This window comes from Polistes dominula, unplaced genomic scaffold, assembly GCF_049000335.1.
Source record: "Polistes dominula isolate Pdom_NZ unplaced genomic scaffold, Pdom_raw_medaka contig_82, whole genome shotgun sequence".
Classification (NCBI taxonomy): Eukaryota; Metazoa; Arthropoda; class Insecta; order Hymenoptera; family Vespidae; genus Polistes; species Polistes dominula.
This window is the reverse complement of record NW_028301046.1, coordinates 7,387,689-7,415,026: the sequence shown is the minus strand read 5'-3', so window position 1 is coordinate 7,415,026 and position 27,338 is coordinate 7,387,689. Positions and strand designations below refer to the sequence as shown.

The 27,338-nt window shown below is 30.6% G+C and overlaps 2 protein-coding genes across 3 annotated transcripts in view; one reads left to right on the top strand and one right to left on the bottom strand.

Moving 5' to 3' along the window:
* GckIII (Germinal centre kinase III) overlaps window positions 1-27,338 on the bottom strand; it is a 137,183-nt gene that overhangs the window by 93,091 nt on the left and 16,754 nt on the right. Inside the window, exons 1-2 of one of the 2 annotated variants that reach the window (XM_015324179.2) lie at window positions 14,273-14,406; window positions 473-863 (exon numbers count right to left, since the gene is read on the bottom strand). The exons of the other annotated variant lie outside the window; for it this stretch is intronic. Of the exons in view, the coding sequence (XP_015179665.2) occupies window positions 473-727 (255 nt within the window). The 5' untranslated portion in view covers window positions 728-863; window positions 14,273-14,406. Of the gene's footprint in view, window positions 1-472; window positions 864-14,272; window positions 14,407-27,338 lie in introns of those variants that run through there. 2 annotated transcript variants of the gene reach the window in all.
* Window positions 14,542-17,296, top strand: LOC149031676 (uncharacterized). The gene is made up of 3 exons (XM_089175196.1): window positions 14,542-15,389; window positions 15,524-15,654; window positions 15,727-17,296. Exons 1-3 carry the CDS (start codon window positions 15,210-15,212, stop codon window positions 15,788-15,790), a joined length of 375 nt encoding a protein of 124 aa, XP_089031322.1. The 5' UTR covers window positions 14,542-15,209; the 3' UTR covers window positions 15,791-17,296.

Below are 27,338 nucleotides of genomic sequence, written 5' to 3'. Positions count from 1 at the left end.
TAGTTTATGATTTTTCATTTAGCAAAAAAATGTAATAAAAAGTCGTTTTTAAATCGTTATAAAATTTTCCGAACATAAAACGATAAAATAAATATATTTTTGGACGAATAAAATGGCACCTTATATCATCGTATGGCATCGTTCACATTCACACACAACGAAACTTTAAAAAAAATTTCCATTCTAGTTAGTAATTTGTTTGTATTCGATACATGTATGATTTTGTTAATCGAAATTATTAACTCGGAAACGTACAACATCGAATTAATAGAACGCGTTTCGATACGGAAAAGAAGCAACAGGTGAGCAGCTCGCACGATTCGCGCACGTTTAAAACGGTGGCTTTTAAACAAAGATACGAGATCGTTCGTTAGTAAATTCGATATCACTATGAGTGATACACGTATAATATTTTTTTTAATTATACAATATACGTATAAAATGTACAATACATAATGATCAAACTACTTACCGTTCTAGCACCGAACGCTTGATTGACGTTGCTAACGTTATTGTTGTTGATATGATTGTTGTTCAAATTATTACTCGTACCAGATGCATTGTTGTTTCTAGAATGTTGATTATTGTGTTGTTGTTGTTGTTGTTGCTGTTGTTGTTGATGATGATGATGATGATGATGATGATGATGATGATGATTATGATGATTATTCGAGTTGTTCCCGTTATTGTGCTTGTTGTGCTTATGCAATACCATAGCGGCAAACATTTTGACGATTTTAATAATAAACGACGAGTAGCCTTCAGGTCGATAAATTTGATTTCCTCAGCAATGATTCACTCGTAAAACGTTAATTCGGAATTGGCCACATAATGCGAACTGCACCCCCTAAATTACTCTCGATCTAAAATCGTTTTTTCACCGTTTGTTAGAATACATCATTTGTTGTATAACGTATTATATATATTTATCATCTATCTTGCGAATAATCAAAAAGTGGATGGAAGTAGTTTTTAATGTTTTAAAGTCGCGAGAAGAAACGAAAAATAAAAAGAAATAAAAAGAGACGTTGAAGGATTGCATTTTAAAGTAGTGAATTTTTCATTTAAACAGTCTTGATCCTTATTCATCTTCAAAATCAAATACACATACGCATACATACGTATATATATACGTGAGTAGGTAATAACAAAATAAGGTTTCTCGTTAAAACCGTATGTATCCAAGTACCGTAGACACGTTCATTTAAAATAATACTTAAACGAGATAAAAATTATCGCTACTGAAGAGAAGATGGCTGTTTATATCGTGGATTAATGTGTAAGCTGTAAAGAAATGACCGTAGGATGGCACTTACTATATTCTATCGTAAATAGTAATCAACTTTATTCGTATAATAGTAATAATAGTAATAGTGGTAATACCGTTGCACCATACGTTGCTAGCATTCATCACTTTGCAAAATGAACGGGAGAAAATTACCAAACAAACGAACTTACGAAAGACAGAAACAGTGAATGTGTGATACGAGAGAAAGAGAGGTATGTGTGTGTGTACGTGAAGAAGTATTACCAATAGTCAATGGCAGACTACAATTCGCCAGACTTTTTTTTTAATTTCGATACCAAAGGTACGCCCGTTATATACAAACCATTTGCAGGTGCGATACATAACACATGGAGAACGCAACGAGTGTTCTCGGTTCGTATTGATTTGTTATAAATAGTCCACATGCTACTAGTAGTCAGCTATTATACCTCGTTATTGTCGTCTCTTTCCTTCTTTCATACCACCCCCCACTACCTCCCTCTTTTCCGTTTACCCTTCCTTTCTTTCTTTCTCATCTACATAAATATGCATATATGTACATAAACGTTATACCTATGCACTCGTGGTTAAAAACACGGAAAGCAAAAGATAGTGGTAACACGTGCAACGTACATATATATTATATGTGTATTATTTATATATTATATTATATATATAATTATATACTATATATATACAATACACATGTATTTATAAATGCATGTATGTGTATTATATTGTATTGTATTGTATTTATATATACTTTTCAATTTATAGGATGTATGTGCCTAGTACGTATCATCGACCTTCTCTATCCTTTTCCTCTTTCTGTCTTATTTGAAACGACATTAGATTTCAACTACTATAGACACAGCATTAGCCCACTTTTATACACGCGATATCCGATTGTATTTTCCGGAGCGACGACCGAACTATAGAAAACGTGGAAGAAATAACGCATAGAACTTAGTTAGATATAATAATAATAATAATGTTCTATTTGATTGTTAAAGAAAATCGCATTGAAATTTAATTTTCCAAAATTACATACTAATGCATTTACGTAGATTTTATCTCAGATGTTATTTACATGAAAACCTAACAAATGATATAGTATCTTATTAACAACGCTACGTTATTTATGACACATATGTAATAAAAAGTGTAACAACTTGTTTGTTTGAAATATTTTTCAACGTTTTTGCCTATATTAAAATTTGTATATTCATTGTTCTCGACTTATATTATAAAATTGAATATCATATAAGTATGTTATTATTCTGATCGATAACAATTTCGCAATTCTAAAAAATAAAAAAAATTTTTTAAAACGAATAAAATTCAATCATTAAATAATGTGCTTAACTTAATTATGTCGAAAAAAATAATTAAACCAAGATATTTTTTTAAACAATAACATTACATTTTATACGAACAATTTCGAGTACGTAATTTTTATCGATAACAATGTCACAAACTTAAAAAAACAAAACTCGAATAAGATTGAAATTCGTTAATAATTTATCAACACAGTTGATTTGATAAAATACAACAAAAGATATTACTTTTAAACGAGAATATTACGTTTACATGATCAAATGTTAAGAGGAAACATCCTTACGAAGCATTTAACGTAGCATATTTCGAAGTTTTGTTAAAAGAAAAAAAACAACCACGATAATAAGCGTTTGTACGAACGATCGCGCAAGAACGACCGAATAGGAGGAGGATCAGACATGACCTAATTTGATTATACGACGCTGTATTCTAACCGCAATTATTACCTCCAGTCTAACCACCTTAGCTCTGATGCTTCAAGCATAGGACACCACCTGCTGGTTGCTACGAGGCTACCAAGACGAATGCTTTGCGAGCTAGGTCGACCATACACCAATTTGGTTTATATTCCACAAATGACTGTTTCAATTAGCAACGGTAAACATTATACATACATTGTACACATATTATGTATTATGTATATTAGTTAAAATTATCCTTGTTAATTTATCGAGTAACTATACTAAAACAATCTCTTACTCGTTACAATAAGTTTCATCTTTGGAATAATTAAACATTCTAATTACGTCAAATGAATACCAATATTAGTTAATAATTAAATGTATGCAATCTAATGGTATGTATATATATGTATATAGTTTCTCTTGAAGTTTATCGCACTGATATTGATAATCATTGATCCAATATCTAATTAGTGAATTCCTGAATTTTGGTCTGTGATATTTTCTTACTAGGATAATGATAAACGTATAATCTCTCTCTCCTGGTTAATTTTTTTCTTTTTTAATACAAATTGTAAAACAATACGTTTATTGTTAATATCACGATTAATAAAATATAACCAATTGAATCTGTTCTAAAAAATACGTATAATGCTCAAAAGTGCAGTCAATGATAACAAAAAAAAAACATCATTACATCATTACATCGCATATAATTCATTCATTTTCCTACAATATTAACAAAAAATGATATATAATTAAAAAACAAAATATCTAGTTCGTAAAACTAAGTAGATAAACTTTCTAGAAGTACGGAATAAGCTTCAATAGGTTTCCCCTGTTCTACATAGGAACAAGAACAACGCAACTATTACTATTATACTACGAGACGATTACTATACTACTTGTCGAATATCTTCTCGTACGAAAGTTTCTTCTCTTTATTACCTCCCTCATATTATTTTACTTTCCTAAAACCGAACCAACCTCATCTGAACCCACCACTCGTTCCTTTTTTTTTCTTTTTTTTTCTTTTTTCATATTCTTTCAACTTTCTCATTACTTTTTACGCAATTTCACGAGTAGCGTTTTTGAAAAGCTCCAAAAAAAAGAAAACCCTCCTTAGAATATAAATTCAAGAACTCATAAGACTTTACTTAAATTTTTACAACCGTGCATACGTGAAATGACATTTGCTAGAAGTGCATCGATTATCGACAAATTTTCTCTCTCTCTTTTTCTCTGTTAAAGCGAATAATAAAACCGAGATATAGAGATAGAAATAAAAAGAAAAAGAAAGAAAGAGAGAAAAAGAGAAAAAGAAAGATATGTTCAGGAGATTCTGTCGAGAGCTATAGAGATCATGTTCACGCATCCGTGTCCTTTTCCGTTTGTCCTTGTACAACATCTCACCTTGAAACGTATCCCGCATGAGCATCAACGAGCATACATTCTCGTTGTTTGCTTCATCTCTAAAGTCTCGTTTTGCAGTTGATGCAACAACTACAACGACGACGACAACGACGACGATGAGAATCAGAGAAAAAAGTATAAATGACTAGAAGGAAAGGAGGTAGAAGGGGGAGGGGAAGACAGAGATGTTATGACGAAAGAACAAAGAAAGATGAGAGAAAAAAAATGTGCGAAGAGATAGATGGATAGGTGTGTGTTTAGAGGGTACGTACAATAAATTAGAAACAGATAATGAAGAGAAAAAAAAGAAAAGAAAAAGTGTTGATGAGAAAAAAAGGAACGTTAAATCATCGTACTTTAGTAGTCGACAGAAACTGCATATATATGTCTGATGCATAACAGGGGGTTCATATTCCACCTGTTCTTGGAACATGCATCCCAGTGTTATGTGTCCATTTACATAACTTGCTCTATGTTCAGACGAGACTTCGGATGTACGTTCACGACACCGTCTTCAGTTCGATACAGAAACAAGAGAGTATGTATATGTATATGTAATATATGTAATATATGTAATATATGTAATATATATGTAACCTATAGTTTCGTTGGATTAGACTTTGTATAATTTCAAAAGTTGTCTATGTAATTTGATAAAAAAAAAATAGTCTCTATAAAATAGATGTTTTAACTTTAGTATGCTTTAGATATAATTAAATAATATAACTAATTTAAAATAAGACTGATAGTTTATACAATGTTGAAAATCACAAAATCTAAGATTTTATTATTATTAATATTGAATACATATTATGTATATATATATAATAATAATATTTTATTAGTATTTTGATTTTTAGTATTTATATATATATATATATATATATATATATATATATATATATATATATATATATATATATAATATTTTATTAGTATTTAGTATTTTGATTAAAAAAAAGTCTCTATAATGATAGATGTTTTAATTTTGGTATACTTTAGATTTAATAGACAATGTAACTAATTTAAGATAAAATTAATATTTTATTATTATTAATGTTGGATATTATTTATAAGAGTTTTAGGTAAAATTAATCTCTTAACTCGAGCGGCGTTGTATTCTATGCTGCTATAAAAATTTTCATTAATTTTGTATTTTTTTAATTTTTTTGCCAAGACAATGTTCTAAATTTTTTTTGCCCGGTTTTTTTCAAAAAAACTGCGTTAAGGGGTTAAGAGAGAGAGAGAGAGAGAGAGAGAGAGAGAGAGAGAAAAGATACGAACGATTAATTCCTCGTTATTCTATCGCACAGTGAAGTTATTGATCGGTAATACTATAAAGATCAACGTTTATATATACTTATAATATATATGTATGTCTATATGAATGTTAAAGCGCATACACCATCCTTCTCACGTGCATACAGGTGTGCGCGCGCGTGCTCTGAACGACGGTGCACACGTGACACATAACAATTGTGATTTGACAGCGTCTACCACATTCGTTCGATTATTATATACACGAACAGGTGCATCATTAACATTAATTTAACGTTTATTTCGCGATTACTGTTTTACACCAGACATACAACCTATATATATATATATTCATATATATATATATATATATATATATATATATATATATATATATATATATGAATCACATATTACATAATTTTTTAAATGAAAAAAAATGACATTAATTATAATTCATTGTTTTTCTTTTTTTATATACATCTATTATATATGAAAGAAGTACATATCAAATTTAATCCCATTAAATAATTGAACATAATTCGCTCGTTTATATGTAAAAGAAACGAGTGTAAGATGCACACAGCAAGTATTTAATAAGTATACGTAAGTATATTGGAATGTCGGAATTTTTAATATAAAAAAATATACCGATGTTGCTTTTTTGGAATATTAATTATTAAATATATCTTCAAATATAAAACAATTGAGATTGTTATTTAAATATATTATCTTTCCTTTGTTTTTTTTTTAATATAAAATATGAAAAATATTCAATCAAAAAAAAGTACTACGTGATATTATTTAATTATATATGAAATGATATCGTAGATTTTCAATCTGAAAAATAATTTCGCATAACGTTACAGATTTTATTTCTTTTTTTTTTCTTTCCTAAAATACGAATCTTTCATCTACCTGTCTGTTTAAAAAATTTGTCGTATACGTAAAGGTCATTTAATCTTTAATATAAAGCAGATATTAATGCGAAAGCAAACAGAGCCGCTTACACGAAAATTCAAGTAGAAGAGAAAAAGAACGTACACAATTGATACTAAATAGTCCATATCACGAACTAACGTATGTAATTCTCTGTTAGGCACATGTTCGCAAAGAAGTTTATCCGCTTATTCCTGGTCCGATGACGTTAAACGATTTTAAATAGATGTCAAATATATGTATTATTCACTAATGAATATATATATATATATATATATATATATATATATATATATATATATATATACATATATATGAATGCACGAATAAGTGAAACGTTGCGTTTCGAACGAATAACATTTTAAATATAAAAAAAAATACATCGATATAAATTGCAAAGAATGAAAAAAGAAACGAATATTCAAAATAAGGTCTTGGGAATAAAGTAATACTAAGGGGGCGGAGGAGAGATGTGTAGTTCTAAATTCGTAAAAAAAAAATATAAAATTCGTAAAAAGAAATATTGTCGACACACTTGTATGCCTTTAACGTATCTCTCTTTATTCAAGAACGAAGAATAAATCACGATTTATGGAACGTAGCCAGAACCGAACTTTAACTTCTTCTTCTTCTCTACCGAGAAATCTATGACTTAGCGACTTTGTATGAAAAATTCTCTATCTTGGTATAAAAGGGATAAGAAGAAAGGAAGGCAGGGATTGAAAGAGGAGAGGGAGGGAGTAAGAAAGAAATATGGTATGGAAATAGGGGGTGGTAAAAGAGAACATCGTTTTCGTGTTTATTGGAGCAAAGCTTAAAAATCCGGTGCACAGACGAGCTTAAATGAATCTGTCTCTACTAAGGATGAAATTTAACATACATATAAATACGCGCGCGCGTGTGTGCGTGTGTGTATGTGTATGTGAGAAAAGAGATAAATAGAACGATAATAGAACGAGAGATAAAGAGAACATACACATGTGTGTGTATCGACGAAGCTTCGATTCCTATGGGCTAGTTTTGTGAATCGTATCGGTTTGTCTACGGAAAGAGAATGAGAAGAGGAAATGGAGGGATGGGGGTAAGGGTGGGGAAGAGGGGAAGAGGGAGAGAGAGACAGAAAAAGAGCTCGTTGATGGGACAGAACGAGTCAACACAATGCGTTGAGAGAGGCCTCGGAAACCGACAACGGACATACTAGACAGTCCCTGACGCGATCGTTAAAACGACTTTTCGTATTCATTTATGACAACGTTTCTCGTCGACATCGAATATCTACGTCGACACACAAACAACATTTTGCTAAAAGACGCGTCATTGGCTAGAAAGAATTGTATTCGCTCCATTTCTCTAGATCCCCTACTACTACTAACTGCGCTCTAGCGCTAATGAACGTCGCCTTTATTTTTTTTTTTTTCTATCTTTTTTTCTTTGTTTTTTCAATCTTTTTCGTCGCATATGACGATTACAAAATTGCATGGAAAAGTATTATTTTTTACTGGTATATAAATTTTGATTTCAATGCATGTATACATGCATTGAAATCACTGAAAGAGAATGACATTCGTCTATGAAATAATAATACTATTTATAATAAATGTATGTCATCGTTGGAGTTTTTTTATATTTGATAATATTTGCTTTTTTTTCCTTACGTATACACCCCGTTGCGAAAAAATTACTAAATGACACGTACAATTAATATTTCTCCTGAAATATGTGCATAAAATCACTGTAAGAGAATGATATTCACTTATGAAATAATAATAATATTTATAATAAATTTATATCATTACTAAAGTTTCTATATTTTATAATATTTGCTTTTTTTCTTATTTATACACCCCGTTGCGACAACGATTACAAAATGATACTATCATCGAAATTATTTTCTATGTATCTATAACACATATATCGTAAAATAAATTTTTTCTAATTTCCTGCACAAATCTCTAACCATTATTCACAATTGTTATTTTCCTCGATAAGTACTATCCCTCTTAGAGATTTCAATTCACGTAATACTTTGGAAAAGCAATTGATAGTATTCGTAGCTAGCAGCAGGACGACTTAACGGAATAAACGGAAAATGGTTGGTAGGTAGGTAGGTAGGTAGGTAGGTAGGTAGGTAGGTAGGTAGGTAGGTAATCTAAAAGCGGAAATAACTAACCGGTGTGAGCGTCAACCAGCGCTAACACACCAATACTAACACCAACACCAACATTAGTAATAGGAATACCAGTAAGAATCTCTTTACTAACTTATATACGAATCTCTCTCTCTCTCTTTCTTTTTCTCAGTGGCTGGTGATATTCGAAACGTGTCTATAAAATTCGGTATACACGGAAATAGATTCGTTTCCAGCATCAGTCGACTACTACTACTACTACTCGTCAAACCGACGCGTATCTAAAAATTTCCTACCAAACGTTTGAATTTTTTAATCCAAACTTAAGAAAACTTCTATTATTCTTTCTTATGAATTATCGATACTTTTTTTCTTTTTTTTTTTTTTGTATTATTATTAACAAATTGAAAAGAATCGAGACAAATCGTTTTTTAGCGAGCAACAAACGTCATTGTTCGTATAATACTTATATACTAAATCAAGTAAGTAGGTGGTACACGTTAACAGTACTACCTTTGCGTGTCTTTAATGAGAAAGAAAGTTTGTGCTCGTAAAAGAGAAGGGAAAGAAGAAAAGAAATAAAAAAAGGAAAAATATATATATATGTATATATAGATAGGATGAAAAGAAATGAAAAAAGGAACAGGATCGAAGAAACGAGTGGCACGCAAGCGCTATGCGAATATATCGGATTGCCTTCTCGCAAGCACGAGACACGTTTAGAAATTCAAATTACTTGGAAAATCAGTACGAAGAATCGTATTTCTTCGATTATTGCTAGAAACCTTCCAACCCTTTCGCAACCCCGTCTGTCAACACCATCATCAAATGAGAACCATAACGAAATAAATGTTTTCAAACGTTTAAATCTTAACAAGTCTTCCTATACCAGCCCCACACACTACCCCATCTACCATATAACGATTTCGATCAGGGAAAAATTTGAAAATAAGCACAAAATTATTATTATTATTATTATTATTATTATTATTATTATTATTATTATTATTATTATTATTATTATTATTATTATATAAATACGCGAACCGCGTTTATACTTCGGGAGCGAAAAATTTTTCTTTTTTTTTTTTAGAAAACACGTTTTGCAACAAGCTTTCCCATAAAAGTGAACTATCTTCGTTATACTCGTTCGTTTTATTCATTAAAGGCAGGCAGGTGACTTCCACGATAAATTATTCATAGTCGTGACACCTTCAACTGTTGATGATATTATCGAGAATACCTTGCTGGTTGGAGAAGGAGAGAAAAGGGGGAGGGGTAGACTGGTCCAGCGTTTCTCAACTAATATAAAATCACGTTAAATGTTGTTTACGTGAAACCGAGAAAAAAATATATTATAGCTGCTATCTGAAATCAATACGAGATATATAAATGAAAAATTTTTTATGACAAATCCAGAAAATTTGCATAGAATATCTTATCTTACCAAAAAGAAATATATATATATATAATTACAGCAAGAGTATATTGGATTTTTCCAAATTTTTAATTATAAATAATAGAACTACAAAGTGTGTTACACTATAATAATAAACAAATATATTGAATCGTACGACTTGAAAGGTTGAGTAACGCTGGATGACGAGTCCTTACGGAATATGAAACAGCATATCAGAGTATTATTATTATTATTATTATTATTATTATTATTATTAATAATAATAATAATAATTACGATAACTGTTATCATAGTATTCATCTACTTTTATACAACAAATATCGATTATGTCATTAATTTGATATTCGTTGATTGGCATAAAGATATACGTTGAAGATCTCGTTTTAATGCTCCAATCAAATGAAAGAAGATAAAAAAAGAAGGAAAAAAAAAAGAGAAATAGTGAAATATATAGAGAACAAAATACTTTCAATCAAAAATACTTTACGCAAGAATATAGTTGAAAGAAATAAAAAAAAACGCATTTTAAGAAATAGAAATTCTAAGAGAGAGAGAGAGAGATGCTCTTCGGGTCATATACCTTTCCCCGTTACGTTCCATAAAGTCGAGCCGAGAGTTCTTTCGGGCGGAAGTAGGAAAAGAGACATCAAGGAAAGGCAGATAGGAAAAATGGGTTCATAAAAATAATAGTTAAGATAAAAAATCGGATGAGAGTGATGTGTCCCTTTTTGAGATTCGCATCTTTTAACCTTCGATTTCCTTCATTTTCCTTCCTCGCAAGTTTCGTATTTCAGTAGTATACTATTTTTTTTTTTAACTTTCCGTCTGAAACGAAAATAGAAGATTAAAGAAAAAAACCAAGAAAAAGAAGGTATAAAAAAGGCAAACACCCCATGGAGATTCCGACCCATATATAGCATCATAACATTCCTCATGTATCATCAAAATTCTTTCCCCTCATAGACGAAGTAAATTTCGAACGAGTTAAAAAGCATTTTTTTCCTTTGACTTTTGCTTTTGCTACTGTATGAAAAACGATAAACTAAAGAAAGAAAGAAAGAAAGAAGGGATCGTGATAAGCTAGTTTATACGAACGACGCTTCTAGAACGCTATATACAGATGCATCGATTCTCGTAAATATTTTCCAAGCGATACGATCTTGATACGATAGAGAAAAGTTCTCTGTCTTTCTCTCTTTCTCTCTCTCTCTTTCTCTCTCTCTCTCTCTCTCTCTCTCTCTCTCTCTCTCTCTCTCTCTCTCTCTTACACACTCGAAATTCAATTTGTCATATTTTCTCGGTACAAGCAAGAAATTCGAAAAAGAATAATTTAGTGTTTAGTGGTAGTGTGTGGGTTTGGTGATTGTAAAGAAATAGAAAAATAAAAAAAAAAGAAGAAAAGAAGAGAAAAGAAAATTTCTTTCAAACGTATCTATAAACTTTGAACCGATAACGATCAATCGAAAGTGATTTATAGATAATATATTTTTTTTCTTTTTCCTCTTTTATTCCTTCGCGAAACAACTTTAAAAATAAATATCATCTTTATATTTTACCATAAAGCAAAATCGAGAGATCGATGATTTACCGATTGAAATACTCGTCTCATATTATCATCATCATCATCATCATCTTCGTCTACGAGTTTAAAAAAGGCGAATTTTCAAATTGAAAGATTCGCCGCGTTGGCTGCCGAATCGAATAAAAATCTTATTTTTCTGTCGATCAGTGGGTCGTCCGACCAGTTGTACCAAATTCCTCCAAGAGAAGAAATGGAGAGGACACATTTGAAACTCGTTTTCTTTCAACGATGATTATGAAGACAACGACGATAAGAAATAAAGAGAGAAAAAAAGAAACAACATACATATATCCAAAAAAGTTCTTTTTCACTTAAATCGATATATTTCTTCTATCGATAAAATATGAAACCAAACCAAATTAAACAGAATTAAAGAAGTTTAAAACGTAACAAGATGGTCACACGAGTTTTTTTTTTACATAAATTAATACGATAAAAATTAGTCTAATTAATATCTTATTAATAAAACGCATACTCTTCCAAACGCTAATTGTAAATACGAAAAAGAGAATATTATCTGTTAAACGTATATAACGATCGTGCGAATTACGTTCTAACGAAGCATAAACTCTTCTATAAATAGTTAAAAAAGAAAACGTATTATTCTATGCAAGAAAGGTAGAAAGAAAATTCTACGTCGCTATCGTTGTTGAGTTTATCGATCTGTAATTTAGTTTCTCGTTGGTCACGGAAAAGGTTCGACCACGAAGTAGAAGAAGAACAAGAACAAGAAGAATGAGAAAGAGGAAGAAGAGGAGGAGGAAAAGGAAAAGGAAGGGAGGAGGACTCATACATACACAAATCGATTCTAGGAAAGAAATACTTCGCCAAAGGCTTTAACACGGAGAAGGCGAGAGTTCATTCTCGCTAAAGTACGATGAGTCAAGCTATTTATCCAATCGCGAAAAGTTCGAAGCAAGTAACTACGATCAATCCGCCTACTCTAGCAACGTACTACGTATTTAATATGTAGTAACAAAGTATATATAATTACATAGATACATACGTGTATAAATATATATATTAGGGTTGGTCAAAAAAATGACTTTTTTTTTTCAAGTGCCACGGAAAAATGGGTTGCTAGACACTTTAAAACAATTCTCACCAAATATGAGCTCTTAATTTTAATAGGAAGATCCTCCGCATCGCAGTTTTTTATTTTTTTTTCAGTCTAATAGATTAAAATTCATACCTCATTATTTATTGATTGTACAGAAAAATGTTCTGGAAGAATTTTGTAGGAAATTTAATGCTCTACAAAAAAGGTATCTTATATTTTTTCCGTAAACCTTACCATTTGAATGATATTGAAGATTTAAATTTGATGACTTAGAATAATTTCATTTTTGTTTATGAATTTTATAACTCGACAATAAATGACTATTAAAAAGTGCACAATACAAATGTTTGTAGAAAATTAACTGCTCTATAAAAATGGTGTCTTATGTTTTGGCGATTAAATTAAGCGTTCAAAAGATATTCAAAGACAAAAATCAGTACACATGAAAGTATGATGATGAATATCTTTTGAACGCTTAATTTAATCGCCAAAACATAAGACACCATTTTTATAGAGCAGTTAATTTCCTACAAAAATTTGTATTGCGCATCTTATAATAGTCATTTAGTGTCGAGTTATAAAATTCATAAACAAAAATGAAATTTGTCTAAAAATCATCAAATTTAAATCTTCAATATCATTCAAATGGTGAGGTTTTCGGAAAAAATATAAGATACCTTTTTTGTAGAGCATTAAATTTCTACAAAATTCTTCCAGAACATTTTTCTGTACAATCAATTAATGATGAGGTATGAATCTTAATCTATTGGACTGAAAAAAAATAAAAAGCTGCGATGCGGAGGATCTTCCTATTAAAATTAAGAGCTCATATTTGGTGAGAATTGTTTTAAGTTGTGTAGCAACCCATTTCTCCGTGGCACTTGAAAAAAAAAAATAAGTCATTTTTTGACCCACCCTAATATATATATGTATAATATATAGTACTTATATATAAGTACTTACTTACGTATGTATCTACATAAAGTGTTTATATTAGTCGTGGAGAATGCCTCAAGAATTTACTAATATATCAAGGCCGCCCGCCGCTCGTTGACTTTCGCGTGACGCCACACGAGGTACCATGATACTACCTGATTTCTTGTTTTTCACATTGGGTTTTTCCCCCCTATTTAGAATTAAAAAAAAAAGATCCCTACCGCGACCTTCTCCTTTAAAATCAATCTAAAACGTCATGGATACCTCCTCTACGATCACAATTCCACGTAAGAAAAAAAAGCGAAGCTTATGATGACGTAGATAGAGGATAATATACACACGTATATATAAGTTAGACAAGTTCGTAAAATTTTCCATCCACTTATAAATCGTAAAACGACGATAAATATTTCAAAATAAAAGAAAAAAGTAAAAGGATAAAAAAAAATACCAAGAAAAAAGACAATAATCAAAATATAAAAAATTAATTATTAACATTATCATTATAATTAATACAATAATGACGAATACCTTGGATGATCGCGAGTCCGAAAACTATATTATTTCAGCGCACCGTAAAAAAAAATTATGATAAACAACAAAGTATAAAAAAAAGGAGCGGAAGCAAAAAGATCTATTGGATTATTAAACAGCCCCCTTTTTTTGTATACGCGAAGAAAAAAAGAAGATAATTCCGTTTTACGGTGGAACTATAATTATAATATATACATATATATATACATATATATATATATATATATATATATATATATATATATATATATATATATATATATGTATATATATCGTTGGACAATCAAGCGACGATTCTCAACATGTCGCGTTGTGAGGGCGGCCGCGCGTCGACTGAAAGCTCCCTTTCCGAGAGAATCCGCAAGGGAACGACAACGGCGGCGCCACGACGCAACCCCTTACAACACACCAGAGGAGAGCAGAACAGAACAGAACAGAACAGAGTAGAGCAGAGCAGAGCAGAGCAGAGAACAGCACACTATAGTATAGTATAGCAAGTATAGCAAGCAGAGCCAGCCAGCCAGCCAACCAGCCTGCTTGCCTGCCTGCCAGCCAGCCGAGCTGTTTCACCCCCACCTTCTCGTTCCTCTTTCTCTTTCTCCTCCTCCTCCTTCTCTTCCTCCTCCCCCGCCTTGTCTGCATCCCCCTCGCAAGCTCGGCATCCCCACCACTGTAGCGTGTCTACAACCACGCGTCCGTCGAACTGGAGGGGGTGTCTGCCGCTGGAATTACTTCGCCCGGCAAAAAGCTCCTATTCCCTTATTTGGAAGGGTAGAAAACTTCGCAAGACCGACTGCTTGCTACTACACTTGCTGTGCAACTACTGTTGCTGCTGCTACTGCTACTGCTATAGTTATTATTGCTACCGCTATTGCTATTGTTAGTAGTGGTGATGATAGTAGTGGTGGTGGTGGGGGTGATGGCAAGTAACTAAATGAAAGAGAAAGATAGAGAATGCGCTTGTTTGGTCCTCCCGAGATATCGTCGTATCATCGCCAGAGAAAGAGAAAGAAAGATAGAGGAGAGGAGAGGAATGAATTGTAATCTGGATAATGCTAAAGAATGTTTAGTGAATGTGCAAGATAATAGAGAAAGAAAGACAGGGAGAGAGAAAGTGAGTGAGTTCGTTGACCTTCCTTCCTTCTTTCTTTCTTTCTTCTTCTTTGCATAATTCTTCTTTATCCACGAAAACATTTTTGCTATGGGATATTTAAATTTTGTTTTTCAACCAAGTCAAATCCATTTTAGTTTATCGATCCCTATGGTTATAGAAGGTGGCCAGCCATGTCGGTGGTTCTTCACTTTATACGTACCGATGGATTTAGTCAATGGATTGATGATAAAGAAGCATCATATACACTAGTGATGTGGATTTTATGGTAATTAATTGATACAGAAGAGTCTTTGAATTTTTTCCATTATATTTTCTTTTTTATATTTTTTTTCTATAGGACGATCGATTTTAAATGTGAAAACGTTGGGACACTTTTCATGGATGAATATTTTTATACATAGAGTTTTATATAGATAACAAAAAATGAAATTTTATATTCTTAGATGACGTTTAAAACGAGTCCCTTTTGATTTTTCATATCAAATAGAACCCCGTAAAAGGGACGTTCGATTGGAAATATGCAAGTTGAAAGATAAAAATTGGACGTTAGGATGCATCTTAAAGAGACGAGAGACCGAGGCTACCACCACCGATCGAACCGAGTTTGGTTCGTGAGACGAGCATGAAGGAACCGGTTTTTTCAGTGTGGTGTGTGTGTGTTTGTGTTTGTATTTGTGTGGCATGAGCTCTCTTGTTGCTGGTGTCTGTAGGTGGAAAGGAAGTTCAACGGCAGTATCGATGAACGAGCAGAAGATCGATCGTATCCCTCCCCCCAGCAATTCCTATATTCAATTGACAAATCCCAACCAAAAATCCAAACCAAAACCCCAGCTCATCTTTATATTTTTAATTTTCTTTCTCTCGTCATTTATTTATTTTGATTTTAAAATTAAAAAAAAACCATATTATGTGTCTTCCGCCATAGTACATGCACAATGTTACCCCGTACTTCATATATAATCGAATTAATTAGTTGAACGTTAATGTAATTTTGTGCACGTAACTAGAACGCGTAGACGAAATTATTATATCAAACGACTATACCCTGGTCTGGCCATGGCCTGTACTGTCCTGCAGCAAAAGTTGAAAATAGTTTTATCAAACGATTGCGAAAGCCATCCACCCACTCCTTCTTCTTCTTCTTCTTTTCTCTTTTTACAACAACGATTTATTCCTCGACTAATTGTAAGATGTAAACAGCACGTTTAAACACGTTTCGCACTTTTCTCTCGCAATCAGTGCAAAAGTTAGACGAGATACGTGTCCCAACTATGAGCCCACAATCCTGCTTTTCTGCTAACTATTTTTCTTAGAAGGAAAAAAGCTTCCATTGACTCTAACTCTCAAGGGAAATCTCTCTTTTTTTATGGTTACACATATAATTAAAACCACATGTCCGTTCTAGATATGTAACGAAATTGAGGGTAGGAAGTCTTTATAAACACGTTTTAATGGGACAAGTTAAGTTGCCTATGAAATTGTCCATCTTTATTAAAAATAAACTTACTCACCGAAGTAACACGCGTAGTATGACACATTATCCTTCTTATTTCATCCTTGATTTATAAAACTATTATTAATATTTTCTTACCTGAAATGATAAAATACAAATTTAATTATTATTTGTATCGATGCAAAATTGCAAAAAAAAGAAAAAGGAAAAATAAAAGAAAATTGTTCTACCGGAAAATATTAATGATAGATTAAAGACTACCGTAATAAATTTTCATCGTTTTCTATTTAATAAAAAAATATTTCATCCACGATATCGCAATTTAATTTCCTTCATCGAAGCTTTCAAGATATCGCAAATAAATCCTACTCTTCTTCTTCTTCTTTAGTTTGAAAAGCACTTTCTTCTTATATAAATAGAGCAAATCTTAAGATAACTTCCATCTTAATGAAACTAGATGAAACAACGGAAGAGAGAGATAAAGAAAAAAGAGAACATTGGTATAACTTTTACATAGCATTTAGAAAGAACATGTTAATAAATTAAAAGAATGAAGCAATCGTAATACCGTATATACATATCTATAGTATATATATATATATATATATATATATATATATATATATATATATATAGACATTTTCGGCAGTTTGCCGAGATCCTGTAATTTACTAAAATCCTAGCACTGTCTTTTAGGATCCGAAATTAGTTTCAAACAGTTGGTGCCTGTCCTGCCATACATTTATATACATGATGTATGAGTGTGTGTATATGCATGTAGATAATAAAATATGTATACACATGCACAGTGGCAAATAAAATGATAAATAGGAAATTAACTTCTTATACAATTTCTATTCTTCTTAATTAATGTAAAGTAATTATATTAATATATACATATCGTTATAAATCATATTTAAAATTTCTAATATATACAATTTTCACAAATGGACTTAAATAATGGTAATAACGAGAAATACAATGTAGGTATAGTTTGTTGTTGGTAGGAATATCGATCCTGGCACAAATTACTATACCTCCCACGGGAAGCATCCCTGCATCGATTACTCATTTTCTAGACGATCGTTGGGTAGAAACGAACGAACGTGCGATCGTGATAATTCAAATTTTCCTATATGTTTTCCTATGTGACAGATAGAATTTCATACGGAGAAAAAAAACTATCGAGTAAATGTAGTTTGAAAAGTTTAATTTAAAAACGAAAACTCTCTCTATTTCTCACTTTTATCGAAAATCAAAACTAAAACTATATAATTGTATAATATAATTCATTTAATTTGTGTTTTTTCTTTTTTTTTATTATCTATGGATTGATAATTTTTGCAAAATAAAGATTAATAAATTATACGATAGGTAACTGTGTTGAAATAATAATTTGTTGTTAAATTTAAGGATCGATATGTTTGCTTCTTTTTTATTTTTCCATAACTGTATTACAATCAAATAATCAATTAAACGGAGAATAAAATTTCATTTGCTTGAAATGAATGGATCAGTAAAGTGGATCGAACATGAGAACAACGCGGATGCATAAGATATATTTATGGTGCCGTGCAATACCGTGTTAAACGGTAGTTATTTAATATAATAATTTTTTTCTCTTAAGAATGACTAACACACATAATAGAACAAAATTATAACGTTTAGATACGCGTGCGTAAGTAACTTTAACTTCGTATGCGCATATTTACGCAAAGAGCAGTAAAACGACTATTAAAAATCCATACCTGAGAGAAACCATTCCTCTCACTTCCGCATATTATCGGTATAGTTAAATTCTCTTATATGTTTTATCGAGTTATTGTCCTCTCTCTAAATCTAATATATTCAAATAAAACATACATTTTATATGCTCTTACAAACGAAAGATATATAGATTGATAAATAATATTAATTTTGATCATTTTTTATTAGATTAGAATCTATTATAACAAAATCACTGCATAATTAATAATAATAATAATAATAATAATAATAATAATAATAATAATAATAATAATAATAATAAAATGATAGAATTAATGATAAACCATCATAGTTCCCGTATTAATAGTAATGCAATAATTTGTTATCTAATTATCGAAAAATGTATATTAATTCGTGTAAATTAAATGACAGAATTAACGTTTAACGTAGTAAATTTATTAAAGAGATGTCTGATGGAAGAGTCACGACAATGAATGACTTCGCGTTCAGAATACGACCGAGAGTTTAGTAGCCTCGGTTACAATCCCTATTACAAACGGCCAAGGCCATTATTTGTTTTACCGTATCCACCTACACGCACGTTTTATTGTATATATATATATATATATATATATATATATATATATATATATATATATATATATATATACACACTATCGGCCAAAAGTTTCAAATCACTTACCGATATATTTTATATAAAATCGAACATGCCAATAAATTTTCAAACGATCTCTGTCATTATATCAAATCTTAACATCAATAAATTGAACGATCCTTTAAACGAAAAACTTATTTTATAATACTTTGATATTAACAAAAAATTTGTAATGAACGAATTTTTAACTTATTCGAGACCACTCGCACACTGTGTGTGTAAAAACTTTCTTTTCAAAAAGACCGGTAGCACATTATGTGTGCAATCATAATAATGAGCTATTATTAGTTATTTTGAGTAAAGTCATTCGTCGAAATAATACTTTTTTTTGTATTAATATTATTTTTAAAATATAGAGAAACAAAATCCGGTATTGGTTTTCATGCATCCAAAAAAAAAAGGAAATTTTATTAGAATTATCGAAATCTACATTTTTACAAAATATCAATGCAATTTTACTTTACAATCAGTGTACTATTTCAAAAAAATCTATTTATAAATTATATTTTCTTTTTCATTATTGACATGAGTTGCATTACTTTATTACCTTTAAACATTTTTCTAAAACTTTAATTGTCATTAATATTATTAAAATAATTAATTATTTAAAAATTTTCTTCTTATTATATTCTGTTTTTCATTATTGAAGGCAAAATAACCATTTCATATTATTTAATTATTTTTAAAATAGATATTTATCAATTTTGACAATATATTTTTATTTTACCTCACATTGCACACATGGTGTTCAATCCGCTCCTTGCAATAAGAATTTGCTGAGGAGCGAGCAGCGCACACAGTATGCAATCAACTTATTTATGCGAATACGTTTACGAATTTTCATAGTAGACAAGTTTTTTTATTAAAAATAAACAATATAATGAAAAATAAAATGACTCCTGGGAACCATGTTCGAAAAGAGTCATGGTTTCGAAAGGGTTAAGGAACACCACTAGTGTGACGGTCTGAAAAAAGGTGATTTTTGAGAATTTTTTTTTAAAGAAAACTACTACACGGAATGTTTTAATGTTTTCAGGATATATTTGTGAATATATAATAAATACGTGATAAAATTTGTGGAACAAAAAATTGAAAATTCAGCGAGTTATTCGCAATCTTCCAAGGCTCTGAAAAAAAAATTCCCCCAATTGCTGCAGTAATACTGACCTTCACAGTGCATAAAATAAAAAAAAAAAGGTTTATCAAACTAGAAGGTATTAACCGTACCATGAACCTTTGATTGAAAAAGAATATTGAAATTTAACAAAACGGCAGAGTTTTTTTTTTAAGTTTCAAATTTCAAGCGAAAGTTTTATGATTTTTAGCCTGCAAAAATTACATTTTTATTCGATCCGAAAACTGGAAGTTCATTGTATGAAGAAACATATATAAAAGAATCTGCAACAAGAATAAATTCGATCGGATAGATTTGTCTTCGAATTATAATTGCAACAAATTTTTAAAATGTACTTTCGAGGAATCGCGTTTTAAGTTTAAGTTACTAATTTCATCATTATAAATGAAAGATATTAGATGCTGTAAATCAAAAACTATGGTATGCACTTGAAATTTTAGTATGTATTTTAAAAGATACAGACTATCGAAATATGCACAAAAAAAACAAGAAAATCGATTTTTTCAAAATTTCACACTAGTAGTACCGTCTGTAAACGACTGTTCTCAAAACTTCCTATTACAATTTTTTATTCTCGCAAACAAATTTTCTACAAACGAATAAATTTTTTGCGATGATAAGTGTTAAGAAAAGGATAGACAGTAATCCACAATTTCTTCTATTCCTAGTTTAAGATTTAAATATGCGCGTTCAAAGATGTAATAGCAATATGGCTAATAGGTAAAAACAATAGAGGGATACAAAGCGTATCCGGGATAGAACAGTCGATATAGATCAGTCGATAAGCGCGGTCGTATAAAGAGAAATATCATATTTTAATATTGTTAAGTATACTATTTTATATCAATTATAAAGTATAAATAAAAGTAGAATTGTTACATTGTTGAAAATTATTATAATATAAAACCTGCCGAACCCGCTGCATATTTTTTCAAACAAAGAGAAAATTTAACAATAACAATTACTTTTCTCTTCTTTCTTATATATTGTTGTCCCAAAACTTAATTCACACACACAAACGCACGCATGCACACACACACACACACACACACACACATATTGATTTTTTTTGACCGGTAATGTAGAGTACACGTGCGCGATAAATCAAATTGGAAAAAAAAAGAAAAATTCGATATTCATATCGTTAGACCAGTTTTAAACGTCCCGTTATGTTTGCATTGACAATTACTTTTTTCTAACGTGACAATCGAAGAAAAGAGAGAAAAAGAGAGGTACGAGGTGAGGGAAGTAGGCAAGGTACTTTGTCGCAGATCTCAGGAGGAACGAATTGTCGTCTTTGCCGTTGTCGTTGTCGTTGTCGTCGTCGTCGTCATCGTCGTCTTCCATAGAAAAGCTTATAAGAGAAAATCTCTTGCCAAGTTTTCGCAAGCAAGCTGGTAAGGAAGCATCATGCTGCGGTCGCCTCCAAGTCGAGACAGTAGGTTGGTTCTTTTGAAAAACGATGAAATCGTAGTAACATGGGTGCGAACCAACCAACCAATGAACGAACAAACGTACCAACCAACCAACCAACCAACGTAAGAAACGATGCCATAGAAGAAAAGACAAGAAGAAAAGAGACGCGATAAATTGCATAAGAACAAACGTAGATACATAAGTAAGAGTACGTACTATATATATAGTATATATACATAGATGCATACACACATTCATAGGATACGTACGCATAGTGGAATTTTTGTTGAGTTCACGCTCGATAAAGCGATTCACTTCGATTCGTTCATATTACTCGCACGAATGAACCTCGAGAAACATAACTTTCCTTTCTCTTACAAACAGCTGGAACTTCATATAATAAAATAATAAAAAAAGACGAATTACCCAAAAAAACAAAAAGTCAGAAGAAAATAAAAGAAGAAAATGTCGGATGAAAGTATCTCGAAAGATTGGTTTTTAGTTTCTTTGACGAATTAATAAAAGTTAATTCGAGAGTGTTGTGTGCGCATAGTGTAAAAAAAAATAACGCTTTTATGAATAATCGATCCACAGAGTTTCGGTTCTTTTTAGGTATCCTATCGTAACCCGAGAATCTCCATTAAAATAGCGCAACGGCACGTATTGGAAACCCCTTCACGTACCCTTTCACATACGCTTAAGCATGCTCCACGATGCTTGGAAGTGACACTAGCGTTGGAGTGGAAGGTCAACCGGCGATTGGAACTAGGACACCGACACCGACAAGGGAGGCCATAGAAAAAAAGAAAAAAAAATTTTAATCAGTTTAAGAAGACTGAACGGCTCCTTAAAGATAGCAGGTTTTCGTCGTTCTCCTCCTTCTCCTCCTTCTCCTCCTTCTCCTCCTTCTCCTCCTTCTCCTCCTTCTCCTCCTTCTCCTCCTCCTCCTCCTCACTTCACCTCGTTTTCGTGCTTTTAAGGATAAAAAAAAATCCGTACCAGTTGCATAATCACTGCAACGGCATTTATATATAATAATCAGGAAGAAAAAAAAAGGGGGGGAGAGAGAGAGAAGGAAAAAAACATAAGTTTATCCAACGAGTACACGTTTCCTCTTATACTCGTTCAGTGTATGTAGGCTAAACGTCATGTTACGTGAATATAAAACCTCATTTATATTTTGCCAAATATCGAATAATAGAAAAAGGATATATGCTTGAAATTAAAAAAAAAAATACATTATAACTTCATTAGTTCATTTTTTATAATCAAAATTTAAAAACTTTTTTATTAATTTAAAAATTTTTTATTAATATCTTTTATTAAAACATATTTTTATTGGTATTAACAAATAATTAAAATTTCAGATACCTGCATTATAATATTGCACATTAAAAACTTCGAATTTATTCCGAAATTATAATTACAATATTTTCATTTGTAGATCAACGATGATGTCGTAACAATTAATGTAACAATTGTTATTTTTGATATGAAACTTCTTAGGAAAAATTTTTTTTTGAAACGACATGAAAAGAAAAAGAAAATGAAGTTAAGATGAGATAAAAAAAAAAGAGAGAGCCAGATTGAACATGCAGTCAACCCAGTTAAATGAGATTATGGAAGGTTCTAGTTAGGTATGTGGCATGTGTATGTATATATTATGTATTAAAATATGTCGATCACACAATAGTTATTGCGAGATGCACTTAGTTTATGAAAGAATAAGTGGGATGGTGGGTGATATACCTTAAATGATTGTTAATTAATCGAAAAAAATGTATATTGTAATATGACTTTCTTAAGGCTTCATATATATAACGAAAACAAAAAAAAATAATTTGTATAATAAATACAAATTTTCTTATTCGAAAAGTCATATGAACAACATTCAACAAAAGAATTTTCACAGTGGACAATGTGTCAGAGTTTACAGTTGAATTTCAATAAAAACGGTGCTTAATGTTTATATAACCGTGCTTCTAAACTACAATATACATTTTTTTCGATTAATTAACAATCTTTTTAAGTATGTCAAACATTCTAATAAACTTTATTAATATTCTTTTATTGTTTAAACATTTACATTAACACTATAAAGTTGTATGATAAGTTTTCTATCAAAACGATAAAATCAACTATCCATTGTATGGTATTTTAATTTTGTTACGAGAAGTAATTACAATGCGAGTTGAAAAAAAAAAGAAAAAGGAAAAATACGAGTAACAATTAAACGAATCGAAGTATAACATTATCATTTATTTCTAGCAAAGGAAATACTTTAGCAAAGTTTCTCTCTCAACCACGCAAAACAATTAATATATACTTTTAATTGTACAGGTTCGCCAACGACAATTCACATTGTTTATTTCAAAGTCCCCTGAAGCAATTTGTTTGTTTTCCCGATGTGATCGATTAAAAGTTATTGTTTTTATTATTTTATTTCTCTCTCTCTCATCTCGATTCTTTCCTTTTCTTTTTATTATGCAATCTATTATTTCTACTTGTCTCTCTCCAACTTCAAACGGGTGCATACCCGCCTTCTACTTGTAAAAAAAAACAAAAGAAAACCAAGAAAAGAAAACTTAAAGTAAATCTGAAAAAAAAAAGATTAAACAAAATTATCCCGGTGATTTTCGCGTTAGTTGATTCGACAGCATTTAATCGCTTTTCCGATTCTCTTAACCGGGATTATACTGATCTATGTTTCCTTATAACTTCACCCTACCGTTAATAATCAATTTTCACTTAAAGCGTCTGCCTGCCTTTTCCTAGTCGTTTCCAATGAAATTATATACCTTCACTCTATTATACACTTAAATCCGTTCGAATTATAATGCGTGTAACTAATTCGAGTATAGAACCGCGAATACCAAATTCTGTTATAAATAGCATACCTAAACAAGTGTACATATATATATATATATATATATATATATATATATATATATATATATATATATATGTTATCAATGACATCATTTTAAGTATATCAAATAATAGGTTTCATTGAATATACTAATAACAGATGAATATTATTACTTACCGCGTAGATTATTCATATAAATACAGGGTAATTACAAATGATTCATCGAATTGCATCAGGATAACAGTTTTGCTATTCGAGGAATATTATTTAGAAAATCTTAAGTAGTGGTTTTTAATGAAAGCGAACTTCACATAACAAACTCCCAATATCTGCACCTATAGATGCATAAGGTATTACATACTTTAAAAAAAGAAAAAGTATTACTTTTAGTATAGTATATGTTTTTAATAAGTTATACTAAAAAAAAGAAAGAAAGAAAAAAAGAAAAAAATAAGAAAAAATATTGCATCAAAATTGAGTCTAAATTTCTCTATCAGTACTTTATTACAGATATTATACTTTGTAAAATTTGATGGATCATATGTAATTGCCCAGTATATATACATATATAGATATATTTATATGCTACTATATATTTAGGATGATTTACCGTTTGTTTAACTTGCAAGTGCAACTAAATGCGATCCTGTTTCTCTATCCGGTGCAAACGATATTTCATTTAAACACCAAGAAACATTTCTTGCACATAATTCACATGAAAGAGAGACAACAACATACTCAACCAACTTAGTCGTTAATAAACATAACGATTCAAACGTGTGTGTGTGTGTGTGTGTGTGTGTGTGTGTGTGTGTGTGTGTGTGTGTGTTAGCTCAAAGCAAATCAAACCACATTTTGACGTATATACCAATTCGAATATCGTCTTCTCTTCCTTTCCTTTTTCTTCTCCTATTCATAGATGGGAGAACAAAGTGAATCTCATATAACGTTATTGACAAATACTTTCGTTTCATATTCCATAAGAGCATAAAACATGATAAAAGGCAAACGTTTTATCCTTGGCATTCACAAATACGCACAATTCATATGATTCACTTATTTTAGTTTTTTAATACTTAATTATGATGAATATCTACATCAATATACTATACACTCAAAATAAATATATATTAAAAATTTCATTTTATTTCATTGTCTAACGTATTGTATAAAAGTCAGTATATTTCATAATAGTACTACACTTTTTTTTACCAATTCTTGTACCTTTCCACCGACAATTGGCTTGACAAAAATGGCTTGGATTTGCAAAAGTGTACTCAAATAAAGACATAGAATTTTGGAAAAATGTCATATTTTCTGATGAAAGTAAGTTTAATTTATTCGGATCAGATGGAAAGAAATGGATGGAAAATGGATGGAAAAGCAGATAGAAGAAAGTACACTAACCGTTTTAGTCTATTCACTTCATTGATGAACGACTTCTTTCTCGCGGTTCTACCGTATATGTGAGCCGAATGTATAACTTTTCGAATTGTTTGTGGATTCACTGTCTTTCCCCAGTGTGTTGCGACATCAACGGACAATCTATGAGCACTTACAAATGGATATTTTCCAACTTGTTTAATGATATCGCGCCGCTCTCTCATTGTTAATATTTTCGGTCGGCCTGACCGCGGTCTGTTTTCAGTAGTGCCAAACCTCTCAAATTTTTTTATCATATTTCTTACACTCAAAAAACTAATTTTTAAAGTTTCTCCAATTTGGCGATAACTGTCGCCCCTTTTACGAAGAAAAATAATTTCATTTTGCACCACAGTCGACAGCTCTTTTGTCTTTCCAACCATGTTTCCTTTGTGAAATAAATATTTAAACTAAATACTTGTATCGAACGCAGAAGTCAAGATAATATGTTAATTTATATTTGTGTTCTTAGAAATGGTATAAGAAATGTCTGAAAAAGAGAAACTGAAAATCTACGATTAGAAAGGTTACTGTGCCAATACTTTTTTGACTATAAACTTTTTGTTATTTCTTTATAATTTTTGCTATTATTATTATTATTAAGTAATATACTTTGGTATACAACTAGTGTACATTAAAAGACATAAAATGACATACATGGTGTCAGCAATATCCTTCAATAATTAAAGATATTTACACAAATTGTGGTGTGCCAATACTTATTTGATCCACTGCATATTGTAATCTAAAAGTAGGATTTATAAATTCTACCTACCTTCCTCCTCGAAATTCACCGTTAAACTGAGTTATTGTCCTCTGTTAAAGTTCTTTTATTGAATATTGTTTTTATGACTTTCCTAAGGCTTCATATATATAACGAAACCAATATATATATATATATATATATATATATATATATAATAAATAGAAGTTTCTTATTTGGAAAGTCATATAAACAACGTTTAGTAAAAGAACTTTCACAGAGGGCAAATGACTCAGTTTATTGTTTAATTTCGAAGAAGAAGGTACTTTGTATTTATTCACCTTTTGCTTCTAAATTACAATATACATTTTCTTTGATTAATTAACAATCAATTAAAGTAAATCAAACACTCTAATATAATATACTTTATTAATATTTTCGATCGTTTAAATTGAAATACATTTGTTTTAACGTTGCGAAGCTAGTAATGATTTTCAATTGAAAATTTTTCAATATTTAAAAAATAAAAACGTCAAATAATAATTGTTTAATATATAAATAAAATGTT